This window comes from Sorghum bicolor, chromosome 4 (assembly GCF_000003195.3).
Source record: "Sorghum bicolor cultivar BTx623 chromosome 4, Sorghum_bicolor_NCBIv3, whole genome shotgun sequence".
NCBI classification, from domain to species: Eukaryota; Viridiplantae; Streptophyta; class Magnoliopsida; order Poales; family Poaceae; genus Sorghum; species Sorghum bicolor.
The window spans coordinates 45581541-45594320 of record NC_012873.2 but is presented as its reverse complement, the minus strand read 5'-3'; the positions used below and the strand labels follow the sequence as shown (position 1 = coordinate 45594320).

At 40.6% G+C, this 12780-nt stretch overlaps 1 protein-coding gene across 2 annotated transcripts; it reads left to right on the top strand.

Moving 5' to 3' along the window:
- On the top strand, nucleotides 1934-12386 carry LOC8056677. 2 transcript variants are annotated; one of them, XM_021459351.1, is made up of 14 exons: nucleotides 1934-2349; nucleotides 3583-3692; nucleotides 4165-4227; nucleotides 4317-4497; nucleotides 4591-4695; nucleotides 4761-4888; nucleotides 5044-5605; nucleotides 7930-7995; nucleotides 8147-8223; nucleotides 8620-8901; nucleotides 9403-9721; nucleotides 9813-9962; nucleotides 10540-11076; nucleotides 12000-12386. In XM_021459351.1, exons 1-14 carry the CDS (start codon nucleotides 2059-2061, stop codon nucleotides 12045-12047), a joined length of 2919 nt encoding a protein of 972 aa, XP_021315026.1. In that variant the 5' UTR covers nucleotides 1934-2058; the 3' UTR covers nucleotides 12048-12386. The 2 variants fall into 2 exon arrangements, with proteins under 2 accessions (XP_021315026.1, XP_021315025.1); XM_021459350.1 differs by lacking the exon at nucleotides 12000-12386 and adding an exon at nucleotides 11180-11624 and having other exon boundaries at nucleotides 1936-2349.

Genomic DNA, 12780 nt, shown 5'->3' with positions numbered 1-12780 from the left:
AAACAAATGCTGAATTAAAACTATCAGTCTAGCCAAGACTACACTCCTCTATCTAAGTTCTCTAGCACCTTGTAGAAGATCCTAAACAAGAAAACAAAGTACTTTCTTAGCAAGAGCTCACCTAACCAATTTTAGGAGCAAGGTCACACAAACCTATGCCACTAGTACTTTACAAACTGGGGAGCTCCTATACAACTAGTAAGCAAAGCACAAAGTTCCTAAGCTCACTAGCAATGCTCAATAACAAGGCAACCAATGCCAAATTAGAGAGCACAAATTACATAGCTACACAAACTAAGCAATATGAATAATAAGGTTACACAAACCAAATTAACCACGTAAGAGAACAACTTTTAGCTACACAAGCAAGAAGCTAACTAGCAAGTTATACAAGCAAAACTAGTTATAAGAGCAACTACACAAGCACAAGTATATAGAAAATATAAATACAAGCTTGTGTAGACAATGTTGACACAATGATTTTTTTACTGAGGTTCACTTGGTTGCCACCAAGCTAAGTCCTCGTTGAGACAAGCTCCAAGGTTGCCGCAGGTCCTCTTGCTAGTGGTGACCCACAAGTCACACTCTCTCACATGGAGTGCTTACCACAAGCTCTAGCACTTGATCCGGCCAGACCACTTGTTGCCCTTCGCCTCTCGCTCTACTAGAGTTGCTCTTTGCGATCGCCACGGGTTAAGCACCGTACCCCTCATAATCTCTTCTTCGGAGCACCGCACAATCTTCTTGCATGCTTCAACGGAGCCACAAGTCACCAAGCCGTCTAGGAGGTGGCAACCTCCAAGAGTAACAAGCACCACCGGCTTACAATATGAACACCTAGTGGCACTAGATGCAATCTTGCAATGCAACACGCTAGAAATCACTCACTTTGCAATTGGATCACACTCTTGCAAGCACAAGTGAGTTAGAGGGCTCTCAAGTCAAGCACACACACAAGGAAAACACATTCCTAAGGTGCTCAACTAGCAGGTTTAATAAAAGTAAATTCTTGACACCTGTTCTTTATAAACTGCTAATAGAAAAACCTTTTTTTACTAGTGATATACCTTTTGACCATAAATTAGTTCTTTTTAAAAATGGGCTTTTTTGTTGTTGTTGTTGTCGTATCTGCTAGATCCTTGCTTCATATTGTTTTGCTTAAACTTAAATACAAATGTGCCAAACTTCGTAGGAGATTTATTAGTCACTTCCTTGCAATTATTTTGAACAAGCTTATTACTTTATTAGGAATAATTTGATGAGCCATGTTCTCATCAAAGGGGTAGAGTTAGCTGAGCTTGTTCTCATCAGAGGGTGGAGTGAGCTGAGCATCTTCTTATCAGAGGGTGGAGTTAGTTGAGCATGTTCTTATCAGAGAGGTAGAGTTAACTAAGCATGTTCTCATCAAATGGGTGAAGTTAGTTAAGCTTATTGACAATAAACTCCTATTATCAAAGAGCTCGTTTGGTAGAGCTCGGACCTTTTATATGATAGTAGCAAGGAGCCAACTTTATCTTTTCTCTCAAAATAAACTATTTTTTATTTCAGTGGCTTTGATTCCTCCGCATAGTGAGCTGGAGCTAATATTTTTTTTAAAAGGAACAGTTGAAGCTGTTTGAAACCATGGCAAATGCCAAAATGGTGGCTAAGGAGGTGTTTGATGGAGGGCGTACTGTAACTTTTTGTCTTATTTGGTAATTAGTGTCCAATCATAAATTAATTAGGCTTAAAAGATTTGTCTGGCAAATTACTCTATAGCTGTGTTTTTAGTTGTGTAAATAATCTATATTTAATATTCTATGTATGTGTCCGAATATTTAATATGAGACAAGTTAAACCGCCACCGGACCTAACCATCTCGCTGAAAACCTCCATCGCAATTTTGTACTTGTGTCCTCAAACCGTTAGAAAACCAGAGCGATACGTCTCCACTCCAATTAACCTGGATCTACTTGGGCCGCAAAATAATATACCGCGGGCATTATCCCACACGCTCCCGGGTTCGTCCCCTCTCGCCGCGGGACACCAGATCGCCAACGGCGAACACATCCCACGTCAATGGCGGCCGCCCTGGCGAGCCGCGTGGAGTCGTGGGTGCGGGACCAGGCGGCGCGGCTGCAGCCCTGGGCGGCGGCGCTGCCGCAGGCGCCGCGGTGGCCCTGGCCCCCGCCGCGGCCCGCCTGGCCGTGGCCCGGGGACCGCAGGCGCCAGCGGGAACGAATGTTCCGGGAGGAGTACGAGCGCCGTACCCGGCAGCTCCGCGAGCTCTGCCGCGCTGTCCGCGTCGACACCGTGGCCGAGCTCCAGGAGCTGCTCTGCGCCATGGTCCTCGCGGAGTGCGTCTACAAGGTCCGTTCGTTGGCCATTTCCTCAATTTTGTTGCATGGCTCATCCTGTACCTTGCCGATCACGATGGACGGATCGATAGATAGATAGATCTGTGCAGCCATTTCCGGCTGGAGATTGGTCCAAATGGTGCAGTAGTACGAAAGTTTGGAAACTAAGTGTTTATTAGTTGCTGGACATAAAGTTGCCTGCCTGCCTCTTCTGGTGGGCGAAGGATAATGAAATCTGCACGTCTCTGTATTTTAATGATCATGTAGTGTTCCTGTTCCATCCACCAAATGTAGGCACATCATCTTGGGACACTTTTTCTGAGCAAAACCATCTTGGGATAGTTGCAGTTGCATGCCTGATACTATTAATGCGGCATGTGGCATTTTGTGCTTTTACCATGAAGGAACAGCACCCTATCTTTTGATGTGCTTGGTTGATTTAGTTGGTCTTGGATTACTTGTGCTCAGCTTAATATTGCAGTCACAAACCATATTGATTTTCCAGATTTATTGTTTTTATATTTACATTTCAAGTCTTCATCCCTTTCAGTTAATTCCTAGTGTCTAATTTTTGACTAGCCTACCTGATCGATACAATAGGACCCATTAGCTTCCCATCGTTTTTTCCACAACGGCAAAGCTGAATTTCATTACTCGAGAGCAACAAAATTACATGAGTTCGATAACAGTAAAAACAAACAAAACTATCCCACTACTAACCACATTGGAATGAACAAAGAGGGTTCAAACCAATGGGTAAACCTGACTTACAGCCCCCTACTCACGCGAAACTAAATTTCAGACACCAAGTCTCAGATTAAACTAAACTTATTACATGCTCTTTTTGGCAAAAAGATTCTGACAGCGCACAAGCTGCGATCGGTTTTCTAGCGAAGCCACCACTTTCCCCTTCTGAAGGTTGATGAATCAGATTACTGCCAGGCGGATGTCCCCTTCCTCCATGACTAGCTTCCCATTATACTTTCATATTACATTATTTTGTTCATTCATCTTTATTTACAATATGTCCGATCATCATCCCTCTTCTGTGACGCAATTCCCTGAATATTCTGAGTTCTCACATATATACTTTGCTACATATTTCTTGCCACTGTATGGTTACAAAGTGGCATCCTTTGTCAATCTGGAGAAGAAGAAAAAAAAACTGCTAGGATAGTAACAATTTAAGCCTATCCCAACTGAAGTAAAAGGCTTTGTTTTTGTTGATAGTTGTATGCTTTTGCAGAGACCTGTTTCGGAGATGATGAGATATATCAACAAGTTTAAGTCTGATTTTGGTGAAAACATTGTGTCCCTAGAGCGTGTTCAACCATCCTTGGATCATGTATCACATCGGTAAGCCAAAAGCTAAAGCTCACTTAGAGGTTCAATATTTGTTGTGATTTGTGCTACTGTTTTTGTTCTTTGCAAAAGTTTGTAATAAGCACTACAATCAAATGCAATTGAGCTGTTTTTTGTGCAACTTTAATCTCAAGTAGATCAAGTAACCATGTACAGTCCTTGCTTTATCTGAGCTCCCTTAGATAAAGGCACACAAAGAAATAGTCCTTTCTGTAATTACTGTGAGGATAGGGCAAACTATGCTATAGGATGTTCTAAATGTGTTATCTTTGCTGGAAAGCAAATAGGCAATCTAACAAATTACTTCCACTCCTGGACAATCCTGTAGGCATTGGATCTTACACAATATCTATATATTTGTTCTGATTAACTGTTCCTTATTTTAAGTAGTTCAAATTAATGACAATCTGCACATGGTTCCACTGTCTTTTTTTATATATATCTAATTAGTAGTGAAATTATGCAGGTATCTGTTAGCAGAGGCTGGTGACACCCTATTTGCTACATTTATTGGCACAAAGCAGTACAAGTAAGAGTTTGATGGAACTTCAGACTCTCAAATGTCCATTATGTTTGCAGTAATACAATTGCATCAACTGTTCATTTTTCCTTGGATAGAGATATTATTGCTGATGTGAATATACTCCAAGGGACCTTATTTCATGAAGATGCTGCTCAGGATTTGGCTCCTGATGTTGACCCTGAACAAAATGATACCCAAAAGGGTGAGGGAAACCATGGGAAATCTTACCGAGAAACATCAAAGAAGCTAAGAAAATCAAAACCTGCAGTGCACCGAGTATGCATTTTCATGCTGAATCAGCTCATCTTGTGTATCACATATCATTGTGGTTAGGATTTGGTGATTTGCCTGACTTAATATACCATACAGGGTTTCTTGGCTCGTGCTAATGGAATTCCAGCACTGGACCTATACAATCTTGCACAGAAAAGGAACAGGAAACTTGTTCTTTGTGGACACTCACTTGGTGGGGCGGTAGGTACCTGTAGATAATATACAGTATCTCATTATTTGCTGATACATCTTCATTGCAACTGCAGGTTGCTGCATTGGCTACACTAGCAATCTTGAGAGTTATTGCTACCACTCCATCTAAAGAGGATAACAGGCTTCATGTGAAGTGCATCACCTTCTCTCAGCCACCTGTTGGGAATGCTGCTTTGAGAGAGTAAGTTTCTTTAGATATAGCTAGAATGCTGCACTTGGTTGAGCATATGATTATTAAAAATACTATTAGCTAACACTGCTTATCCATTGAGGTAAGTGTAACAGGTTTGATGCTATCAAAATTGCTTCTTTATCCCCTTGTTTTTCTTTTGTTAGTTATGTTCACAAAAGAGGATGGCAAGGCTACTTCAAATCCTACTGTATTCCAGAAGACTTGGTACCACGCATTCTATCTCCAGCTTACTTTCACCACTACAATGCCCAAACACCTGAAGCATCTTTTATAAATAAAACTGGTGTGAAATCTGAAGAAACTATGGAGGCAAGTGCGGAAAGACCCAAAGGGAACAATGGAGAACAACTCGTTCTAGGCGTTGGTCCAGTGCAAAAGTCACTTTGGAGGCTTTCAAAACTTGTTCCCTTGGAAGGGGTGCGGAAAAGCTTAAGTGTAATTCAAAAACAAACAAATATTTTTGGGAAAGCACCATCACAATTGGATAGTTATTTGCAGTCAAAGGTTGATGAATCAGAAGAACCACCTCAATCTCTTGAGATTCAGGAAAGTTCACAAGGAATTGCTCTTACCCCTTTATCTGATAAAGATGGAGGGAACACTGAAGATAATAATAGGACTGAGAAAATAAATGCATCTGAAGCAGGGAATTCTAAACGCTGGAGCAGGGTACCTTCTTTGCCATCATATGTGCCATTTGGTGAGGTTAGTAACATATACCTTCAACTTTGTTCCCTTTTTTTTGGGGGGTGGGGGTGTTTAGTCCCTTTTTCCTCTCGAACACATAGGAGAACTGTGTAAAGAAGTGAAAGGGTAGAAATCCTGTGTATTGAGTACACACCCACAGCCTTAATTCTTAGTGTACATGTGCGCCCGTGATGAAAATAAATCGACCACAACAAGGCTTAATTACTAAGGCGAGGCGAGCGACCCCCTTCCAGACGCCTAGGCGATGCCATATAAACATATTAATATATAAGTTAACTAAAAATTCAGAAGCAAATCAGACATTGATATTGCCAATTCTTAGCATGTAAAACAATAATAAGTGGTGTTACTAGACTACTAGTGCGCAACATCAAGTAGTAAGGTAGCAACTTTGAGATCTGAACTTGCCATTGTGCTATGAACTGTTCAAACAAAGAATTAAAAAACTAATAAAGAACAACACATGGAAAGGAAGCAGCAGTCAACTCCACTCTGCATCTATGAAACAGAGCAGTGGGGGCAAAAAAACAGAGCAGCAGCCAGCAGGGGTTGAAACAGAGCAGCAGGCAACAAAGCAGGAAAGCTTCGACTTTCAAGAGAGGAGAGAGGATAGGAAAAGGGAGAGGAGAGACATAGCAAGCGGGACCTGGGCACCGTGAAGAGCAGGGGACGAGTTGCGCGGGATGCGACTAATTAGGACGAGTTGTGGGAATCGACGAGTTGCGCGGGATGCGTGAGTGCGCAGACAAGAAGTGGAAGCCGGCAGGTGCAATGGATTTCCTCTCTCCATCTCTCCTCCTTATTCCTTTCTCTCCAAATCCCCCTCTTCGCACGCGCGATTTCCTTTCCTTTCCCGCTCCGCGCGCGGTTTCCTTTCCTTCGCTCGACTTCTTTGGCGCACAGAAGGCCACGCGGGAGAAACTTCCTTCCCGCGCTAGTTTCTCTGCCTGCGAGGCGACCGCCGTAGACTATTTGGTGACACTGCAGACGCCTAATGCGTAAGGCTGACGCCTTAGAGGCCGAGGCGGACGCCATATGCCATAGGCGACCCCTGATGCCCAGCCCTTTGCCTCGCCTGGACGCCTAGTCGTCGCCTAGGCGACGCCTTTAAAACATTGATTCTGATGCTTCCAAGGAATCACACTGTCCAAGCCCCGATAATGATAAGAGAGTTCAGAACTTGTTGCATCAGGCCATTTGTTGCCTCACTAGCTATGCAACACCAGTCATCAAAGGACAAATCCTTTGTCATGACGGGTTACAACAGTTTGCACCTCAGCCAGATGATACAGAGTTTGATGAATGGTGGGATAGATCATGGCGCATAATTCCAGAACACCAAAAGAAGGGATTTAATTCCCTGGTCGTGCTAGGGGCTTGGATTATCTGGACACATCGCAATGCTTGTGTATTCGAGGGAGCGACTCCTAGTATGTCAAGAGCTCTCAGCGTCACTAGTGATGAACGGTGTCTTTGGGAGATAGCAGGCGCGCAGAGCCTCTCTTCTTTGACTGGTCTGGCTCCTAGAGAGTAGTTGGTTGGTGTCTCGGTGTGTTGGTCGATTATCTCAGTTCTAACAGGCGCACATGTAATCACAAATCATTAGAGTGGCGGGTGTGGTGTGTGTTGGTTGGTGCTGGTGTTTACATTTGTTTGTGGTTGTATTGCCCTTTTTTCTTCTTAATATATTGATACGCAGCTCTCCTGCGTGTTCAAGAAAAAAAACGCTGCAGAGACTAAACCAAAACTGTTTTTCAAAGACGGTTTTTAACACCTATTTAACATGATACTCACTGCCCCTTTGTTTCAGATTGGAATTCTCGATTCGGTAAGGGAGATTTACATATTTGCACGGCTTTACATGTAAACGAACCTGTTAGAACAGAAAATTCCAGTCACGTGACTGACGATCATCCATGGCTTAGCACTAAAGAGCTACAATTTTATTATAAAAATATTACCTGTAGCATTTATAGATTTTCTCTAATTTGAGCGTTATGCCACAATGCTGTCTCAAGATATTCGTTATTTACCTGTTTGAACTTAGAAGATGTGTTACGTCTGAAACTTGCTCGTTCCTAAGATTGGGTGATGAAAGATTGACACAATTATGTCATTTATTTAAATAATCTTATTGTGCCATGCCTATTAATGCTCTGATTTTATATGCTTGCTTATTGACAAACACTAGAAATTGTCATACTTTGAAAAAAAAATCATGCAGCAAAAGATTAGTTTTCTTATGTGCTATCGTGGTACATTCATATCTTGAAATGTATTTGAGCTTTAACTTCTCATGAAAATATTATTATTGTTTTCAGCTTTACCTATTGGGAGATTCATCTGTCAATACACTTTCAGATTCAGAATACTCCAAGATGACATCGGTATGAGCTTCTTACTTTGGTGCTCATTCCCCTTATTCTAAAAAGCTAAAACATACGAAGCATGCTTGATTTTTCTTTGGTTTTTGGTTGAGTTTATTACCATATTGGGTCCACTCATTTTCTTGCTATATTTTGGCAAAGGCATGTGCAGGTGCAGTCTGTTATATCGGAGTTAAGAGAGCGTTTGCAGTCACACTCAATGAAGTCCTATAGGGCAAGATTTCAAAAGTAAGACCCATTATCAGGTTATCTTCAACTACATTAGCTCTTAGCCAAAATAAAGGGAATTTGTATTCTTTGTAATACTAACTCTTCTCTGTAAACATTTATTTGCTACAAAGGTTAGATAAGGTATCCTAAATGCTGCACTCAACATGGGGAAAATGTGATTAGTCTTGTGTTAGTGTGACTCGATAATTGATTGCTTATATTATCGCAAGGTAGCCTACTTTAACTCATTTTTTGGGAAACAGCTGCAACTGGCTCACCATTTTCCTGTTTGAAAGAGTGCACAAGTTTAAGGGCCAGCAACACATTTCTTTAATTGTGCTACATCATTCAGTCAGTCTCATTGAAATAAAATGACTACCCACAACTAATGTTGTTTTTTTCTTTATTATGCAGAATATATGATTCATGCATGTGTGTAAATGCCCCCGTTTTTACTGGCATTGAGCAATTGCCACAATTTTCACATCTACAAGAATTAATTGGTCTAACAGCTACGGATTCTGTTGAACTTGGTGATATCGTGGACCCTCCTGTTATCCGAACTGCTACTTCTATTCTTCCTCTTGGATGGAATGGACTCCCTGGTGGTAAAAATGCTGAGCCCCTGAAAGTTGATATAATTGGGCATGACCTGCAAATGTGCACTCTTTTTCAGGCACAGATAAATGGAAACTGGTATGAATTTAGCTTGTGAAATAATTTACAAGTTTTGGGGAAAAAATCTGGACAGTCTATTTTTTTTTAATTAAAAATGTAAATGGGTATTCACTATGTGCTTTTGATAACATTTTAAAGAAAAAATTGGTGCCTTCTATCTTGTGATACTCCAATCATCTAGAACATTGAGGTCATGGTGCTCAAGATCTATATTTTTAAAACTGTCATTCAAGAAGGATTCTGTGTATGCTAGTGATGCAACGTACATGAAGTTTGAAACCGTCGGTGAATTACATGCTTTGTGGAATTTGAAATCATCTATATTGAACATATAAACGAATCATCTAATTGGTTATTTCATAATTAAGGCTTGTGTCAGTGTGGCTAGCGGTAATATTACTGTAAAATATCCTTTATGTTTACTTATTGCATTTGATTGATTGGTTACCGTGTACAAGATTTACTCCAGTGTTATATCTGTAAGTATTCCATACTTTAATTAATGGCTTTTGTATACAGGTATTCCATGGTAACAGAGACTCTACCACCAGTTACTTCATTCTCACCAAATGGAGAACTGCAACCTACATTACAAAAATTGCGGATTCTTGTTGGACAACCACTAAAGCAGCCTCCAAATTACATTAGTGAGGCTTTCATGGTTCCTGTGATGACAGGTGCCGATTCAACCCCGGACTTTGGATTCGAGTCATTATTTGAAGATAAAGATTGCTGCAAGGGTTTCAGTGGATTTCTCATATACGGGACAAGTGATTTTGTAACTGTATGTAAAAAGGTCTATGTTAGGACTCGGAGAGTGCGATTGCTTGGATTAGAGGTATCCCCATGTATTTGGGTATTGTTATAATATGTCCCTTTACCTATGTTCCATGGAAATGCTACATATCTGATATATTTGTCTGATGTAGGGGGCAGGCAAAACATCCCTGCTTAAAGCAATGTTAGGACAAGTTAAAGAAAGAAATAGCGCTGTTCTTGAATGCATACATGTCGATTTGCATGGCAAGGGAATATCAAGTGGATTGTGCTACATAGATTCTACAACAGTAAACTTGCAGGTACTGTTGCTACCTTTTGTTCTCTTAATCTATTCTTTCAAGAATCTACCATTGACTTTTGATGCCGTATAAACCATTTTAAAATGGTGGCACTTGTTTTCCAGTTTAACACTGGAGTTATGTGCTGATACAACCGAAACTGTATTATCCTCTAGATTTTACACAATTGCATTGGGCTTGCCTGTGCCCCTCAGGAGTGTAGTATGGAAAAGAGTTATAGTAGGGTTGTGACATGAAATTAGAGATGTATGGATTAGAAAACCATCTGGGAAAACTTTGTCTTGCTCCATTTTTTACCACTCAGTGCTTACTTTTTTTTTCCTTACATCGCCGATGGAGTCCTTTTATCTAGAATGATCCTGATTCTACTGGAGTTACCTTTCATTACCTCTGAAATGTGTACTTGATCGGTATAGTTTTTGGTTTTCATGGTTCATAGAAGAGCAGAGCAGATACATGGAGAATAATTTGTTCCCAGTTCTTGTTCAGTGATTTCCTTTATGATCGCCGAAGTTTTGTTTGCATATACCCTGAATATCTAACCACTAAGAGTTATTATGGACTTGTCTTCTATCAGGAGCTACCTTTGGAGGTTGGGCGGTTCAAAGAAGAACTGTCATTAGGACTCCATGATATCAGCAGGAAGACTGACCTTGTTATTGCTGTGCATAACCTAGCACACCGAATTCCACAGTATCAACAGTCCAATACTTCTCAGCCTCAGCCTGCTCTTTCACTTCTCTTGGATGAAGCCAAGGCGCTAAGCATTCCTTGGATTCTTGCAATAACCAACAAATTCTCTGTTAGTGCGCATGAGCAGAACACATTGATCAGCTCAGCTATGGAAGCATATCAAGCTTCTCCTGAGATGACAAAAGTTGTTAACTCTTCCCCATTTCTGATGCCAAGTGCTAGAAACAGTTTGCAGTGGATCAGATCAGCTGCTGAGAATTCAGGGAACAAGGATCCTGCAAACAGATCTGCTTATCTTCCTGTAAACTTTGCACTGTCACCATTTCAGAGGAAGGACATTGTTATGCATGTGGAGGGTGTTAGTGCCCTTCGTCAACTTGTACATCAAGTAGTCCTCAACAATGAAGAACAAGCATTTGAGGTATATGTCTCTATTCTTTATTTTGTTTCTAGTGGGGGACAGGGAAAAATCTTAAGCGTCTTAGAAACTTGCTTGACAGTAACCCTCACTGCATGATGAACAGGAGCTTGCTCGTGATAGATTGTTACAGGAACTAGCGAGAGAGAAAGCAGCGTCCCTGCAAATGAAGCAGAAGCCCCCGAAAAGAGATGGCTCTGTTACAGCTGCTGCTGTAGGTGCTTCTCTGGGTGCGGGCCTGGGAATTGTAATGGCTGTGATAATGGGGGCAGCATCAGCCCTTCGAAAGCCGTGATTCATGTCTTCTTTTGATTCATCATTTATTTCTTATTTAAGGATGTCCGATCAGTAGCCACTAGTGTAGGCAAGAAAACTGAAATTTTAGGGCAGAATAGTTAGCTGATAGTGCCACATTTTGGCTGTGTACAGAATGTAGGTTAGCCCTTCTTTATTTTTGCTGATCTGAAGTTTGTTGTGTACTTGTGTTACTGGAGTATGGTTTGGATATGTTTACTTCACATTTTAATTTAATTATATATCGTTATCATATCCATGAGTACTGGCCAATTTCTCATATATTTCTATGAGAGATGATTACTTGTATGGCCCTGAAAAAAATGTCTCTTCTTTGTATGGCCCTTTTTTCTTTGAACTTTGTGAGGGGTCATAGAAGGAATGAAAATTCGTTAAGTTTGTTTTGTTTTCATAGAAAATTCGTCAAGTTTTTTTGAACTTTGCAAGGGGCCATAGACGGAGAGAAAACAGAAGGAATGAAAATTCATTTGAGAGCCATAGAAGAAAGTTAAAAAAAAAGAGCCATACAAGAAAGAGAGATTCTTTTTAGGGTCATACAAGTAAATCTCTCTATTTCTATTATTTATCTGCCAATTTCCCATCTATTTCTACTATTTATCCTTTTCTAACAGGAAAAACTGAAGATCTATATATTGAGGGCAGGAGGGGAGATTGAGTGAGGCGAGAGCCAAGACAGATCAGGGCAGTAGAGGGTGACGGTGATTACGCCGCTGCTCCCTGGCTTTCCCATGTGGCTAGCATGCATGAGCGCGAAGACTTCGATCAATGCGGACGCAGTGGTGCCGGATTTCTTGTTTTTGCAGCTGTCGGCAATTCCCATTTTGTTATGTAAAGCTAGGGTTTCTCAGGACCTAGTAACGCAAATAATCTCTTCTTGATTCGGAGAGAGCTTGTAACACAAGAGAACTACCCTGGCGGAGTGATTCCTAGTCCATTCCCAATTTCACATTTGTAAGATGCAATGACTTTTCTAAACTAGGTAGCGTAAATTTCACATTTGTAAGATGCAATGACTTTTCTAAACTAGGTAGCGTATTTGTACGTTGCTATAAGATGACTAATATTTTATACTAAAAAACAAGATTAGCGGAGTGATTCCTAATCCATTCACAATTTCACATTTGTAAGATGCAATGACTTTTCTAAACTAGGTAGCGTGTTTGTACGTTGCTATAAGATGACTAATATTTTTATAATAAAAAAACAAGATCGCACGATAAGATAACAATACTGTAAAATTAAATATTAATGTTAAAATGTTAATTAATTAAAAAAACAAAGTTTATAAAATTAAGAGTCATAGAGCGTGTGGCATCACAAGCTCATAAACTTCATTGTATAGACCTTTTGTGATGCGGCTAAGATAATATTTTGTATCAGTAGGAAACAAAT